The sequence below is a fragment of the Tachypleus tridentatus genome, chromosome 10 (assembly GCF_004210375.1).
Source record: "Tachypleus tridentatus isolate NWPU-2018 chromosome 10, ASM421037v1, whole genome shotgun sequence".
Taxonomy (NCBI): Eukaryota; Metazoa; Arthropoda; class Merostomata; order Xiphosura; family Limulidae; genus Tachypleus; species Tachypleus tridentatus.
The window spans coordinates 27738080-27756234 of NC_134834.1; the positions used below are offsets into that span (position 1 = coordinate 27738080).

The 18155-nt window shown below is 31.2% G+C and overlaps 1 protein-coding gene across 3 annotated transcripts; it reads left to right on the forward strand.

The window, feature by feature from the left end:
* Positions 1-826: 826 nt before the first annotated feature.
* Positions 827-14804, forward strand: LOC143228936 (PR domain zinc finger protein 13-like). 3 transcript variants are annotated; one of them, XM_076460431.1, is made up of 4 exons: positions 827-1314; positions 9273-9454; positions 12936-13213; positions 14377-14804. In XM_076460431.1, exons 2-3 carry the CDS (start codon positions 9379-9381, stop codon positions 13202-13204), a joined length of 345 nt encoding a protein of 114 aa, XP_076316546.1. In that variant the 5' UTR covers positions 827-1314; positions 9273-9378; the 3' UTR covers positions 13205-13213; positions 14377-14804. The 3 variants fall into 3 exon arrangements, with proteins under 3 accessions (XP_076316546.1, XP_076316545.1, XP_076316547.1); XM_076460430.1 differs by lacking the exon at positions 14377-14804 and having other exon boundaries at positions 834-1314; positions 12936-14376; XM_076460432.1 differs by lacking the exon at positions 14377-14804 and having other exon boundaries at positions 849-1314; positions 9273-9439; positions 12936-14376.
* Positions 14805-18155: the final 3351 nt, after the last annotated feature.

Genomic DNA, 18155 nt, shown 5'->3' on the forward strand with positions numbered 1-18155 from the left:
TTTTTTAATCGTTATTACTTTTTTACTTACTTTTTTTCTCTTATTGAATAATAATTATTGTTATTATTACTTTCTTTGTGTGTGTGTGTGTGTGTTACTACAAGTAGTAGTAGCATTCTTTCTATGAAGAGCTCCCCGCTAGTACAGCAGTATGTCTCCGGATTTACAACGCTAAAATCAGGGGTTCGATTCCCCTCGGTGGGCTGAGCAGATAGCCCGATGTGAGTTTGCTATAAGAAAAACACAAACACACTCTATGAAGAAAAAGGAGAAAAATACACAATATATATATACACAATATATATATAAAATACGAAAAAATGAAGAAAAAAAACACAGAAGAGAAATAATAAAAGGAAAAAAAACAAAACTTATTGTTTGTCCATGCATGGACTGTGCCCTGAAATGGGCCTGAGTATGATGTTATACTTTTACTCTGGTCCAAAGCTTAAAAAAAAAAAAACCCGAAAGACAGACGCTATAATCATTCGGGAGGGAGGAAGAGGAAAAATGTACCTGACCCTCCTGGGTATTTAACATCAATACCCAAATACCGACACAGTGAAACTTGAAACTTCAATGACAAAGGCCAGTATTGAATTTTTGTTGTTATTTGTTTAAGTTTAGTGAATGAAATAGCTCAGATGGACTAATACGTCCCTTTTTGTATTTAACATTTATGTTATTTTAATATAGGACAGTTAATGATTATAGCAAGTAACCGTCATAATTCGTTGGCATAATAAAATAATAAATATTTTGCTACGTCAAAATTCGGTATTTTATTAACCTTTTGCTCACATCCATATCATAAACATTGGAAAGATTTAAATATTCTGATGTACGATTTTGTATATTCTCATTCAACATCTCTTTTGTTACTAAAATTGCTTTAATATATTTCGTAATTAGTTAATGTAATTATCGTATTAATTATTCAGTATTAGACACCATTTCGCCAAAGAAGCATTGCTTTCTTGCTTCTTTCGGAGCGTTGTTCAGAAGTAGGATTACTGGTTAGGGTTAACGTTAGGTTTGTTTTGATGCTTGGTTGTAGTTATATCCATTGTATTTGTCACCACATTGTTCAGAAGTGTTTTGTTAAAACAAATATTAAAGGAAATTGAATCGAACTAGGAAATATTAGTGATATTTCGTCCATATCATTTAGAAAAATCATACTGACCAATCAAAATGTTAAGGTTCTACTTAGTTGAAAATGAAAAACGACAGTCAGTGTCAATTGTGATATAACTTACAACTCGAACGAATAATAAGATAAAGCGAAAATACCGTGTGTTTGCTTAAGTGTTGGTAAGTAAAAATTACTATATTATATTTTAGCCATTAGATTTTGATTATAACAAAAACGAAAACTATCATAATTATGTTTTACAAGAAGCGTTACACTTCATATATATATATATATATATATATTTCAGTTTCACTTCCATTGTTCCAAGCGAGGGATAACAATAAAATTGAGCCATTTCGTCCGTGAACTAGTCCTTATTTTGCAATACTACTAGTACCAGTACCACACAACACTTGCCTCGTGAATTATTATAATCATTATACACAAAGTAATGTAAAATTCAGGCTCAATGTCTTTATTTACATGGACATCTATGTGGATATTAAATTTCAAAATCTAAGTAAACCAAAATTCATTAGTTTTTAGCAGTACAGTATATCCATAAAAATTAAAATATAGCTATAAACTTGTGTAATTGGAAATTTTCAATTATGAAACTAAATTGAGGTTTTTTTATGAATACTTTAAAAACTTCCAACTAATACTCACTATTTACAAACAACAGGTATTTGATTAAATTATTTAATTTATTCAAGCAAAAGGACTAATTATATTTTACATTCTAGAATTCATACTGTCATAATTAATTGTAAGAAGTAAATGTCACAGTGAAAAAAAAAAAGCCATTTCAGTATTGATGTAATAATTTTACATTTTCTTCAGAGCAGGTTCTTTTAAGTTATGTGGTGAAAATAATTTGAAGCTTAATCAACTTACTTGTGGTACTATGACTAATGTGACGAGCTTATTTGGGAAGTTTCACAACTGAATGTATCCAGTATTTATATTTGGTTATGTTTCTAGGTCTGCAAAGAAGTTACTAGATTTTTGTGACATTACCTAGAATTTTCTGGGTATTCTAGGACTAATTTAATAAGGTATTACAATCTCCAGCTAACATCAAAATTGAAACACTGAAAATAATTGCTTACAACAGTAATTTTTCTTTTGATTGGGTGTGTGTTATTGTGCATATATTTGCAAAGAGGTTAGTTTTTCCATCAGTCCAAAATTTAGAAAAATTAATTAGAAATGGCAGAATATGTGTATGTGTGTATAACACAAAAGATTATTTTACTGTAGGAAGTTGTCATTATAAATGTGTGTATCTCGTAGATTATTGAAATTATTCAGTGAGGAGATAAAAGGTTTTGATTTGACAAACCAAGTGTATCTAACAAGCTGTAATTATTTTTGTAATTTTAAAATATTTTATGTGAAACTTTCCAAGTCATTGGAATTATTTTGATCCATAATGTGTTTTATTTCATGCTGTTCTGTAAGGATGAAATTTAATATTCCTCTAGGTGATTACCAAAAAAAAGTACTTCATATATAACCACACATAAGAAAGAATGTAAAACAAAACATCTTCAAAGATCAGTGAAAAAATGGTTACACTCAATTTTGTATTTTTTTCCTGTACTGATCTGTTTTGAGTCACAAAAGAAACTCTTCACTGTAGTATCCACCCTCTTATATGTGCATTTTCATAAATTAACCACACAAAGGGTGAATACCTTTGTTTGAAATGTCTAGTTAAACTTTCTGAAATGTAATGACTTTAAGATTTAAATCATAAAGATTTTTCCCTTAAATTGTTCTTTAAATTTATTCAAATAATGTGAATTCTATTTTAAAATTACAAAACTATCAGAATTGATACAAACTTTGATACCATAAAATTTTTTAAAAATTTATTGCTATTTTATTTTTCAAATACATATTCTATTGAATGGTTGATTCTGTTCATCTGAAGAAGGGCCTGTACCCAAAGTGTAGTATACTTTGAAAATTAAAATTAATTAATTTAAGCTAAATTTTACCACATCAAAGTTTTGTTAAAGTACATATTTGACTCAGTGCTTCATTATTAGTTGTTTTTTTTTTTATTTATACCAAACTTGATGGTTATGTAACAGAATTGTTGCTAGAGGTTCCATGATGTTACGTGCAAGTACATAATCTCTAAACTATTGTAAAGTTATATTCATAACCTGTTTTTTTAGTTAGTTTTGTGTGCAAAGTCTGATGTAAGCTTGACCAGTTGATTAAAGATGTGGTATGGTTATGTTTTTTGTGTGGTTTATTTCTACTGTGCATTATCATATTGTGTTTGAATTAATCAAAAACATGTGTTCAATTGTGTATTTGGCAAAACATTGAATTTAAATATTAATGATTCTCAGTGTTTTTTACTTATTTTTAAATTATATGGATTGATTCCAAAATAATTTCTTTTATATCATTTTAATACTAATGTTTCCTGTGCTGATATTTTTAATTATGTTACAAAAATCTATTTTTTGTAAACCATAATGCAGCAGTTCTTAAGAGAATGTTTATACTTTTTGTATTTCAAACAATTTTTATTGACCTTGTAACATTTTTTTACAATGTTGTTATGATATTATTATTTGATCTTAAGTGTTTTATGGTCAGTATTTGAGCTGAGTAATTTGTGAAATTTGCTGACCAATTAATCATTAATCTCTTGATTATTCTCGTGAGTTGGCTGAAAACAAACAAGTCTAATTAGTTTTTTATTCATATGGTGGGAATAGCATATAAACCTGTTGTGCAGCTTTATGCTTGACAACAAACAAACATAATGGTTATTTGGATTATTGGAATAGTAAAAAATAATGGTTGGAAATCCTGATTTTGATTAGTTGAATATTTTTGTGAATTGTGACCAAATTTAATTATCATGAAGAAACCTGAATTAATCAAAGATGATATAATGAAAAATTGTAATGGATAGTTAGAGTAATTGAAAGTGCTGGTTTTGAATAGTTGATTATTTTTGTTTCAATAATTTAATTGTTATTTCATTATTTTGTTACACTGTAGTTATTGTCTATTGCTAATTAATGTGATTCAGTTAATTGACCAATTCTGTTCAATATATTAACTATTTTTTAAATGAATAATATACATCTTTTAATGAAAATTTTGTTTTAATGTTTGAAAGTGTTTGGTTGCATAAGCCATATATTTCTTGACAGTATGTTGTATGTGTAATGGTGTCAAGTATTGTGACTAAATATATTTCATTCCTAATACTGATATTCATTTATGTTTTTATAAATTATGGTTTACTGTTTTGTCTTATAATGATTTTATTTTATTGGTGTAATCTTGAGTGTTTTGACATAATCATAAATCCTAACCAGTTCTTTAAAAAAAAAAAAAAAAAAAAACCTATTCCACAGGCAGCACTTTCCTTATAATTTTGCTTAGTTTTTAACATTTTAGTTCTCTAAGGTTTTACACTTTACTGTATTCTTTTGTCAATGTGCAAAAAGATCTCATGGGTTTGTGATGCATGTCTTGCTGCATTTTATCTCCCTTGCCCTAACTATCACAGTTTTATTAATGAAAGATGTTTAGATAAAATAACACTTAGACAACAAGTGGCCTCTATTGATCTGTCAAGGTTGTACGTTCCAGTTGAAAAAACAACATAAAAGCTCTGGCTCACTTGACATGTTCATTGAATATTCTGATAAATTCCCTCAAGTCTATCATACCTGAAGGCAACCTATTTTGAATCTGTGTTAGTAAAGTAGAACTTATTGTTCCTTCCATTCCAAATGTATATTAGTGTTTCCATGTTCTGTCATTCACACCATAAAATATCTGTAAAGATAATACATTAACACTGTCAGTTGAATGACTCAGTCAAATTCTAATTAATTCTTTTTTTCAAGAACAAATTTAGATATTTTAATCTGTTTTTGTATGGCAACCTTTCTATCCCAGGTGTCATTGTAGTTGCCCTATTCAAACTTTTTCTAACAATACAATGTTCTTTTTTATGGTAAGGAGCCCAACACTACCATAAATGAGGCAAGACTAGTGGCCTATAAAACGAGTTAACCCCTTTAGGCTTATATCAGCATTTTTGTAAATGCAAGCCCAACTTCTATTTTCCATACTGCTAGCAACAGTATAATGCTTGGATTGAGATTGATTAAGCAAAATACAAAAACATATTTTTCTTCTAAAAAATTGTTAAAATTATTCCCAATCAAATTATAAATTAATTTGGTAACTCTTCATGTATTGTCTTGCATTCATTGTAATTAAAGATCACAGCCAGTTATTTGCCTAACTTAACCAAATCATTTAAATCCTTTTGAAAGTAGCAGCATCATCCCCACAACCAGTGATATCAGAGGTCTTAATATCATCAAGTGTGAACAATTAAAACTGAAATAACATTTAAAACTAGACATAAATATTAAATGTATCCACCACACGTGAAAGCAATTCATTTTAATGGCTGACTACCTGGTGAGAAAAATCATAGCTAAAATGCCAAGGTCTTTTTCTTCCTTAGTGTTAAGGTTATTCCCCTCAATATTATACCCATAGTTGAAATTGTGTCTCACATGCATTATCATTCATTTTAACAGAAACTCAAATTACCAAATAATTCAAATACTTCTGTGATAATAACACCTAGAACTTTCATATTGGTGATACTAAATATGCATGTTGATCATTGATTCATTGATCATTGATATAAATAAAAAAAAATGAAATTTTGATCACTGATTCATGATATACCACATCTATGACATTAATCCTGTTTGACTAAACTTTGTTTCTTTTCTAACCACTTTACAGTTCAATGAGCCAGATTATCCCTCACACCCATAGTGATATTTTTTAACAAGTCCTGTCAAATACATTCTGAAAATCCAGACAAACCAAGTTCACACCTTTACTCTCATTAACATGAATAGTTACTTTTTCAACAAATGCCAAAAGATTACTAAACTAAGCTTTACGTCCAGTAAAACTATCTTTATATCCAATAAAATACTAAACTTTGTTAAAGACTTTAGAAAGTATGTTTTATCAGACTTTCAAAAATTCTTTCCACACTGTAAGGTTTAATAGCTATATAATTACGTGGACATTTTTATGACCATTAGAACTTTCCTGTTGCCAGATTTTTTATGCAAGTTTTCATTTTTTTAATACTATTTAGGACAACTGTAATTTGTTAATATTTTATAATTTCATGAATAGCATAATGGAAAACATCTTCTGTGTAATATTTATGTGCTTGTAAACAATGATGCAGGTATGAAAGCAAGTTGCTTCTTATTTGAATGCATGTAAGAATAACAAAATTTAGTACTGCTGTTTGGATGTTAAGTAAAGCTTGTATGTGAATTAAGATTTCTGGACAAGTGTGGTTACAAGAGACATTATTCCACATTCAAACATCACACAACCAGCTGCAACTTCATTGTATTTCAATTTTTGCTTGCTGGCAAACTTTGGTTCTTCAAATGAGAATCTAAGTTATTGACAGTATGAATCAGATGTAATTTTATAACAGTTCCTAGAGAGTTGAGTAAAATAAACTGCTCCTTTTAATATTAATTAAAAATTGAACTTGTATATTTAAAAGCTAACAAAACACAGAATGCAGTTTGGTTTATCATTGTAAACTGATGAAACGATGTTTCAACCTTTGTAAGTAATAATGTAAGAAAAGTGTATTTAATTAGGTATACTCATTAATAATTTTTAGTTTTGTTGCAAGTAGTAGCTTGACCTAATTCAGTGGTTCTTAACCTTGTTGGAGGTACTGAACCCTGGAAGTTTTGTACTTGCATTCACTGAACCCTTCATAATTGGAAAAATAAAATATGATTTTTTCAAATTTAAAACATAAATAGATATTTTATTAGTGCACAAAATGAGCCATGCATCAGTTACATACATTATCACTGTGTTCAAAGAACAAAACCAACAAAACATGAATTTCACACAAAAACAAAAACATAACTCAATGAATATTTACTGCAAATCAATGTGATGTTTGTTGTTGCCTTTCAGAGATAAGTTCAGAAATGCATGGCTTCACCTTGGTAAGTGCCACTCTCATATCATTTTTGCAACAAAGTCTGTTCCTTTTCTTCGATTTTATGTCTACCATCCTTGAAAAGGATGGCTGGTAAAGATATGTTGTAACAAACGGTATGAGTATCTCGAGGGTTTTCTTAGCAATGAGAGGGTACGCTATGATTTAGTGACACCAAACTGTTGAGAGCGTTGTTCTGAAAAGTTGCTGTTGAACCTGGCTCTGCTGAAGTTCAATGATTTCGTCGAGGTATTCATCATTGACATTAGCTGTTGCAACACTAAATGTGAATGGCCGTCTTACCCATGCTGGATATGACTCTCTGGTGGGGAAGTATTTGTCGAGAGACTTTGCGAGCTCATCTAAGTGCATGGCAATTGCTTGCTTCAGTTCCCCGGGTACAGAAATGTCTCAGATTTCAGACACATCTTCGATCTTACTTACACAGTCGTCCAGCAGAGGAAAGTTTGTGAAATTATTCTCTGTTCGTCATTTCCATAACGGTAGCTTTTTTTTAAAAGCCTTCAGGTTTTCTTCCGCTTTGATGATGTTGACTCCACCACCCTGCATCTGTTGTTTGAGATGATTGAGAGCATTGAAGATATCGGCCATGTACGACAAATTGAGAATGAACTCAGATTTTTTTAAGCAATCTGCATGACAATGTTGGTGCTCTCGCAGAAGCAGGGCTAACTCCACACACATGGCAAAAACATGATTCAGCACCTTTCCCCAGGATAACCACCAAACATTAGAATGGTACAGAAGTACCTCGAATTCAGAGCCCATTTCATTACACAGCTCTTTGAAGATGTGGTGCTTCAGGGCAATATTTCACACAAAGTTCACACATTCCACTGCAAACTTTAATACTTCTGCCAATTTTGAAGGCAAGGTTTTTGTTGCCTGTGCAGAACACAGTGCATTACAGTGATTTTTTGATTTTTACTAACAAACATTTAAGCAGTATTCCATATTTTTAACAGTTGATAAATGGAAATGAGATCAAACAAGATGATTGCATTAATTCTGAGCTGGTTAAGAAGAAGTGTGTAAGTTTAAAAAATAAGGCTCCTGGGCAAGATAATATTTCTCCAAGGGTTCTGAAGGAGGTTAAAGTTTGAATGTGTGAGCCACTTAGTACTATTTTTTGTCAGTCCTTGAATAGTGGACAGGTGCCAGAGGATTGGAAGTTAGCTAATGTAACTCTGCTTTTTAAGGGTGGAGAACAAAATTGTTCCAGTAATTACAGATCTATTAGTCTTACATCGGTTGTGGGAAAAGTTTTGGAAAGTTTTAAAAGATAGTTTGCAAAATCATTTAACAAAATTTTAATTTTTATTGGAAAGTCAAAATAGTTTCATTAAGGTAAAAACATGCCCTACAAATCTTTTGACATTCTTTGAAAAAGTTACTGCTTGTGTTGATGAGAGTAAGGGTGTAGATTTGGCATATCTGGATTTTCAGAAAGCATTTGACAAGGTGTCATATGAAAGGATTGTGAAAAAAATTATCTCTATAGCTGTGGGTGACAAGCAAGCAAATTAGATAGAAGAGTGGCTGGATGAAAGAATGCAGAAGGTTATTACAAATGGAGTTCAGTCAAACTGGATTAATGCCACATGTGGGGCATTTCAGGGCACAGTCTTAGGACCTTTGCTCTTTTTGATTTACATCAACGGTAAAGATGGAGGATTAGTCAATAACTTACTTAAATTTACAGATGATATTAAGGTCTTGGGTCTTGCCAACTGTAAAGAGGATACTGCTGATTTATAAAAGGATTTAGATCATGTAGTGAGTTGTGCAGATGTATGATAGATGAGTTTTAATTGTAGTAATGGCAAGATAATGCATGTGGGTTATAATAATTTGAATCATAAGTATATTATGGATGGAAATAACTTTTAAAAGTGTTATGAAGAAAATGGAGCTTGGTGTAATAGTTTATTAGTATCTAAGGCCATCCAAGCAGTGTACTGTTGCTAGTGGTTGGGAAAATAGAATTTTAGGTTGTATCCACAGAAATATTGAATACAAATTTAAAGATGTTATAATTTCATCATATAGGTCACCACCAGTTAGGCCATTCATGGAACATCATGTTCAGTTTTGGGCTTCTTACCTTAAGAAAATCATCAAATAGTTGGAAGGAGTTTAGAGAAGAGTTATTAGAATGGTGCTTGGTATGGACAGGCTGACATCTCTCAAATTGTTTTCTTTTGAAAAAGGAAGAGGTAGTGTGGATCTGAGTAAGGTGTTTAAGACTGTAGATGGAATTGATAGTGTTAATGCATCACCTTTTTGTCGTATTTAATAGCTCATATAGTAGGACTAGGAAAAGCAAGTATAAATCTTGGCAAGATAGGAGTTATCTTCAGCTAAGACATTAATTTTTGTAACAGGGTAGTTGGCATCTGGAATAGGTTGTCTTCAGATGTTGTAGAGGCAGTAAATTTAAATAAGTTTAAGAAACACTTTGATGATGATATGAGTGATTAGGTCTGCTTTAAGTTTTGTTTTTTAAGTTAGTATAGGATGTGAAGAGTAGCCTAGATGGACCAGTAGATTCTATGTTGTTCCAAAACATAAGTTAAAAGAATAAAATGAAACATACAAGCAAGCCAAATAAAGAAATTTTAGAAACTAGAAAGAAATATTTGAAAAACAAATATTTTTGTTATTCTGATGCTAATTTTTAAAAATTTATACTCAAAGTCAGTTGGGTGTTCTCAGTGACTTGCATTGCTTTATTTGACAGTGCAATTTTACTTTTTTTTTTTTTTTTGCAATTGTAACAATATCTGAAAAGTTCTCATGATACAACAGACAGGAGATTTATGTTTGATTAAGGTTTAGGGCATGAACATGTCGTTTGGAGTTGTAAAGCTTTCACGTTCTTATATAAACTGTAGGTGTAGGTGAGACGTAAAACAAAGAAAACTATGAGGGAATTAAAGTTTAGCTGGGTTTGGTTATGCTACTTGCAGTAAGGAATACATAGCAAAGTGATTTTTAAAGTTGCACAGTGTATTTCATATAATTTAGTGTTGTTTCATCGTACATGGCATGGCTATTGTGCAAATAAGTGATTGTTTGTTTTTTTACTGAGAAATGAGTAACAGTAACGTGAATGTTGTGATTGATCATAAAAGTATGTAAATAATTCATGTGAACTCTATGTTTAGGATGTTTAATGATGCCATGTTTATATAAAAACTTGGCCTATCATTTTTAAATTCTGGATTACTTTGTTTTACTTGTAAAATTCCAGATAATTATTCTGATTTGTTTTTTTAAAAATTGTTAGTTTTTGATTATTGTTAGAAAAGAATAAAGGATGTGTTACTAGTTGTAATTTTTTATGGCTTAACCAGTAAAGGTAGTTAAGTAGATATAGATATATATATAGATATTGTTATTGGTCATTTATTTGTATTGTGCATTTGTTTATCACACAAGTAATTGTTAACGTTACTGATATCTGCTGTGCACTTTAAACAAATTTTAAAATGTATTCTGTCACATTAGTTTGAGTTTTAGTTAACTTGTATATGGGTTTAGAGAATAAATTTAAAACCTTGTTTAAATATGCCGTGAGTGTTCTGATATTTACAAGTGTCTGCTGTATGTCACATGATTAAGTCGTGTCAATCTATAAACCTTACTACTTTTACCATTATTTATAAAAAATATTTTTGAAAACCCATTCAACTGAGATTGAGGAATGAAATTTAAGATGTTTAAATATGTCCTGAGTGTTTTAATATGTGTATGGTGTAGTTACAAACCCCTTCTATGGGTTATACAATTAAGTCTTGTCCATTTATAAGCCTAACCACTTTTTCCTTTGTTTACAAAAATACTTTTAAAAGGTCATTCATCTGTTTCTATATTCATGCCATGACTACCCTCCAGTGGATACCTACCCTTTAGTTATGAATACATCATGATTTCCGTTTCTTTGCACGTGTGGTGTTCTTAAGGGTAATTCACAGCTAAGTATGTTACTACATAATCTAGACCTTTTTTTAAGCAAAAGTCTTAATCTTTAATTACAAAGTATTAGCTTTTTTCATAAATAAGGTATTGAAGCAAACTCAAATGTGCTGTTTTATACACTGGTAAAGGACAATGTATTTTTCTTCGGTTTTGAACTGTTCATTTATTCTGAAAGTATAAACATCTTGCTCTGATGAAAAACTTGGCAGTTTTGTATAATATTATTGGTACACAGAAAACGTAATAGTCTGATAGTATATCATCCAATTCCATTAACACATGTCATAGAATAGAATAAATAGGGTATTTGTCAGTTTTCTAATATACCATCAATACTTATGTCACAAGGTACATACAAAATTTGACATTCTTCTATGATACCATAGCACTACTCATAGGATACATGGGAAACTTGACAGCATTCCATAATACCACCAATACTTGTAATATGGTGCATAGGAAACTTCACAATCTTTTGTAATTTCACCAATACCTTCCATAAGGTACATAGGAATCTCAATATAATTTTATGATACTACCATTACTTCTCATAGTATACATAGGAAACTCAACATCCTTTTATAATACTACCAATACGTCTCATAGAATACAGAGGAAACTCAGTATCCTTTTATAACACTACTAATACTTCTTATAGAATACATAGGAAACTCAACATAATTTTATAATACTACCAATACGTCTCATCGAATACATAGGAAATTTTATATCCTTCTATAATTTCACCAATACCTTCCATAAGGTACATAGGAATCTCAACATCCTTTTAGAATATTACCAATATTTCTTATAGAATACATAAGAAACTTGTCTTTTTATAATACTACAATTACTTTTCATAGTGTACATAGGAAGCTTGACAACCTTTAATAATATCAGATATTTTATGTTTTTATAAGAGTTTATAACTAATTAGTAAAATTGTTTTCCTTCCAATACAAACATTAGTTTGAGTAAAGATTGTATATCTATAGTTTACATTGTGTCTAATATTATTCTTTCTCAAATACAGAGTTTGAATTTACTCCATAATATATTTCCTGATCAGTTCTCCATGTTATTTTCTGTGAACCTGTCTTGTCACTCTTGGAGGGAAATCAGTTTTTTTATCTAAGAATACTACAATACTTATGTTTATAGGAATCTTGTCAGCCTTGTCTTATATGTAATAATTGTGTTTTAAGATACATAATATACCTGACAGTTTTCTGTAATACCATCAATGACTGTGTTATGAGTTTTCTGAAAAACATGGTAGACTTCCATAATACCACCAGTACTTGTGTCACAGGTATGTAAGAAACTTGACACCTTCCTGTGATGCTATTAATTGTGGAGTTCTGTAGTTCCTAGAAAGTCTTAAATGGAGTCATATTCATACATTAGGGACACAAAGCAAGCTCATTGTGTATGAAAATACATAAAATTAACAAATAACATGATAGGAGGGGTGTTAATATCATTTGGTTCTGTGAGCAACAAACCTAGGTATTACTTTATACATTATTTTGTGATGATAATTAACATACAATATTTTCTTTCTTTTTTAGCCTGAAGATGAAGAAAAATTGATACCCCTTAATGTCAATATTTACCATTTTTCCAGTTTTTTGCTTTTTCTTACATTTGTATCATGGTTGTGCCATGTTATTGTGATGTATTCTAAGTATCAAAAAATAGTGTGCAGTAAGCCACTTGTTTATATTACAGTGGAATTATGGTTTGAAAGACAAAATCTGACACTCCATGGAACCCAACTATGGAAAAGAAATAAAACAATTAAAACCAGGGATGAAACGGGACGCCCCATGTGCCCGATGTGTTGGAAGACATTTTTTGACATGAGTAACCTCAGAAGACACATGGAGATTCATGACCCCTATCGAAGTCCTCATTCTTGTTCAGTCTGTAAGAAAAAATTTGCCTGGAAGACTCATTTAGCAACCCACATGAGAAGTGAACATCCTGGTTATCAGTAGTTTGTTCTGGTTGTTGTTTTGTTTTGTTTATAAGTTATGAAGCATATTGTTGCAGTTTTAAAATTTTTTGTGTTTCTCTATTTATGTTAAAATAAAATTGGAGTTTTCAGACCACAGACTAGTTTATTCTTGTTTCAGAGATTATTTCTATGCAAAAGGATATTTCATTCTTTAGCCTAGTTTTTTGTAAAATAATTTATTTAGTGAAAGAAGAGACAGAAATAATGTACTTACACCAAATGTTATTACAATTATTATAAATCATGGGTGTAATTCTGTGAGAGGTATAATATAGAGAATACAACTAATTTTTATACAATATTTGATTGTTCATTTATTAAATTAATAGTATGTAGAAAGCAGCAAAGTTTTTAAGTTAGTATAAAATTATGTTGTATCTTTTCAATAAAAATAAAAACTTTAAAACTGTTGAATAATTAGTAACGGTTATTTTTGTTTTTTGTACAAGAAAATAAAAATTGTTTTCATTTGTGTGTCAACAGTAAGCTTTATATACATATATATTTTACTATGTATGTTACTCAGTCTATTTGTATTAATAGTAACAACACTGTAAAATAAAGTTGTATTTGATAGTATGCAGTATTTGTTTAATGAAAGTACTTTTACTCAATATTTGTATTTTGTGGAAAAGTATATTAGTATAGAAGAAATATATTTCATCAAACATAAAATATGGTTTATATTGACTATGCAGGAGGTCTGTGTTACACCAAGTATGTGTGTGTGTGTGTGTGTGTATTTTGTTGTTTTTTTATTTAATTTCAGTAAATAAAAGTTTCTAGTGAAAATATTAGGACTAATACAAAACACTAAAGTGCCTTGGCATTGTGATACAATGATATGTTCTAACAAAAAATTCCTACCAGTATGGAATTTCTAGGTAGCAGATTTATTACAATTTGATCAATAGTAAAATTCTGAAAAATTAGAAACATACGTCTTCAAACGTTATTGTTGCATGAAGTAAAGTAATTCTTTCAAACCTAAAAGTTTATTTCGCTAAAATAACGTTCCATACCGATGAAAACTGATGACTCGCATCACCATACTTAGTTTTTAATGGTAATCTTTCAAAGTAGCCGTCGGTTTCTACTTGTTTATTGTAACTGTTTGGTTTATTGTTTCTACAACTTGAGTCTCCATTTTAGGATGCTGGATTGATGAAGTTACGTCTCAAGGCCAGCGAAAGGATCAAAGCTTTCAGTGTACCGTTTGTTCCCGCTCTTTTAATCGCAAAGGAAACTTATCAAGACACATGGTGCTGCATGCTCCAGTGAGAAGAAAATTCACGTGTCAACTTTGTGGGGTGGAATTTTTTTGGAGACATCATTTAGTCAGACATTGGAGATACAATCACTCGGAACATTCTCAAGAAAATTTGCAGTCATTAGCTCTTCAATGAGGAATGTGGATTAGGGATGTCAGGAGTCGTGTAGTCGCTGGAACAGTCAATTTTTTTTGTGTGTCATGTAATTATCACGTAGAAATGTGTTTTACTTTAATATTTACTAAAGACTTATTAAGTTCTTCCTCTGGTGTACATTTTTTGTACTTTGTATAAATATTTTTAACAGTATTTTTGTGAATTTGGTTATTTCTTGCTTGAATTGAAATGTAAGATCAATCAAATAATTGAATTTGATACGTTAGAGGAACTATACAAAATATCGTATGTTTTATAAAATCAAGCAGTTTAGCTTCATAAAATACAGTAAATAATACTCTGTGCCTGTGGTTTGCTCTTACTGATAGCATTCGCGTAGTGTGTGCGAACGAGCAATCGATTATTCGTCAAATATTGCGTTGGTCAGGTTAGAGTCAAAATATAGCTTCTGCAGTCGGTGACGTCAGTTTTAATCGATGTATTTGCCGCAGTTTGACTGATTAAAGGATACAGGATGTCACTTACATCCTTAAGTGTTGAGATGTACATTGTTTGGAATAAGAAAAAAACAATAATAAATATAAGAACAAATATAGTGTCTTTAATAAAAATAACTAGTGATATAGAATATAAAATAGTAAAAATATAGTGTTTTGTAAACTAAGTTCACGCGAGTGACGCATTATCACTACGTACTAAGGGATTTTTTGTTGTTGTTGTTACCGTACCGAAAATACAAGTTCAATATGTGTTTATTTAAAGAACGTCTTTTCCTCTAAAGTTAAAGAAATCAACACTTTTAAACCATACATATATAGAAGAACTTTACTTTTTGGTCCGGCGTGGCCAGGTGGTTATGGTACTTGATTCGTAACCCGAGGAACGCTGGTTCGAATCCCTATCACACCAAACATGCTCGCCCTTTTAGCCGTGGGAGCATTATAATATGACGATCAATCCCACTATTCGTTGGTAAAAGAGTAGCCAAAGAGTGGTGGGTAGTGAAGACTAGCTGCCTTCTCTCTAGTCTTACACTGCTAAATTAGAGACGGCTAGCGCAGATAGCCCTCGAGTAGCTTTGCACGAAATTCAAAACAACCAAACTTTTTCGAATACTAACAGGTATCAGGACTGTGGCTTAGTGTATCAAACATTACTGAATTTGTTCTGTAAAGCAGAAATTTAATGTTTTAGATTTCTAAAGTGAAACCAAATTTCAAAGAAATTTATCGTTAAAGTATATATTGTTGTATTCACAGAACTAAGTCATGACGTCAGTCCTGAGAGCATTTAAAGGTTTCTTGGTGAAATGTACTTCGAAAGGATTTTTGACTTCAAAGTTTTCTCTGTTTCTTTTCTTTGTTTATATATTAGAACATGTAACTGCGTGTTTTGGGATCAGTGGTGGCATTCTTTTGCAGGATTGACATTGTTCAAAATTTTAGAATGATACAGAAGAGTGGCAACACACGTGACTTACCTGGTCAAGCTATGTCGAGAGCGGAAGTGACCTACCCAGTAGGCTTATATTGAACTACGAATGGCATAGTGGACTCTAGCACTTCTTTCCCTAATCATGAAAACTAAAGCATATGGACACGAGTTTCCAACAGATATATAACGTGAGACACGTTATTTCATCATATGAATGCAGCTCAGTAGTGGCTGTAGTAACCATGCCGGGAAGCCGCGTTATTCACATATTTTAGAAATTAAAGTTACATACAATGTTGTTGTGGCATAAATAGCATAAGCCAGACATCTTTTATTTGACGTTGAAGGTGCATTCTTGTTATTTTTGTATATTATTACGTAATTCAAGGTAATTACAGTTACAAGTTTACCATTGTTTTTCTTGTAGTTTTTGTTTTGTGACCTTGCAACTGTACATGATCAGTTATGTATAGACGTGTGTTTTGCGTTTTGTGGTTATTTTTATATGTTGTTGAGTTAATAACGAATTATATTATTCAAGGTTATTACATCTACAGGTTATTGTTGGTCGTAAATTCAAAACTTGGTTTGAAATCAAAGCGTACAATGTAATTGTGTAGTAAACGTAGTCTGTGTTTATTATTAAGAATGTTACGTGTCTACCGTGCATTTATTTATTTTGATTAGCTGTACATTGTTTTTAATTTGTATATAACACTGACCTGTATTTGCTCATCATTCGTTACAGTTATGGTGGGTGGAAGACGAAGAGGTAGGCCACCACGTGCTGCACATATGTCTCGTGAACCGGGTCTCGTCTGTTCCATCTGCAAAACTAGTTATACTAACAAGACCATCCTGAAAAACCATATGAATATGCATCGACCCCAACGGCAGGTTTACTACTGTGAAATCTGTAACAAGGGTTTCTATTGGCAGACTAATGTCTACGCTCACAAACGAATGGTTCATCAGACTCCACCACTCAGGCATTACTCACCGATAAGGTCGAACAAATCACCACAAATGCCCTCAAACTAATGAATTTTTACATCACGTCTCACCAACATCCTTTTCACAAAATTAGAGAGACGGTCACCTCCAGTTGGGGGCTGAAATACGACTCTGTTAACACCGCACATTGCTGAATTATTTAGTATATCTTATTTTAAAGCGCGCCAGATTTTCCACACCAATTTTATTGTCGTCTGATTGCGTTGGTCATACATGTGAGTGAAAGAATCTCACACACACTTTTTTTTATTGCTGTTTTTGTTATCAAAAGTGGGCGTGTTACTGCAAAACCTTTTTAAATTCTTGTAACTGTGTTGAACTTAGGACTAGCATTCATTTGTCAACATCATAATAAGTGTACATCAATAAGTCGTACAAAAAATTTATGATTTCGGTGTTTATACAATAAAGCAGAACCCCCTTAACAAGTACTTGATGTTTAATTCATGTACATGTACATGTGTTGTATGGCCTTGTTTGTGTGTAACATGTTTGTGTTAGGTTTTAACGCTGCGCTACCCTAGTTGTGTAGGCACCGTAACATTTTGTACGTAGATTTTAACGATATTATGAAAAATGTAGCTAGTAAATATTTAACATAATTATGTATTGTTTTGTATGTGTGTATGCGCAGTGCCATTCTGTGTAAATTTATGTTGTATTTTGATATTTATCGTATTTTCAAATTTAGTGTGCCATAATATGTGTGAATCTATTGTATATCCATGAACGTATATTCAAAACCTGTTTTCTGTTTCTCAACAGGATTATTTATTCATTGAAAGTAATACCTGCATACATACATTCAAGTCACATTTTTATATCTATCTCTAGCTACAGCTCACTTTACGTGCCTCGGTGGCCTAGGTTATGAACTTACATCGTTAAAATCTAGGATTCGATTCCCAGCTGGGGGGTATGGCGCGGGTGATATCCCATTGTGTAGCTTCGCGCTTAAATAAACAACCAAAGCTTATCGTAACAGTTTTGGAGGTGATTTATTAATAATATTATTGGAAAGTAAAATTATAATCTCTTGTAGAGTTAGTTTCAGTTGAAATCAAACTTTAACTACCGACTTAAAGTAACATACCT

Coding starts and splice junctions, on each gene's coding strand:
- LOC143228936 (XM_076460431.1), top strand. CDS start 9,379: ATGGTGCTTGGTATGGACAGGCTGACATCTCTCAAATTGTTTTCTTTT. Junction 9,455..12,935: donor AAGAGGTAGTGTGGATCTGA/GTAAGGTGTTTA, acceptor TTTATATTACAG/TGGAATTATGGTTTGAAAGA.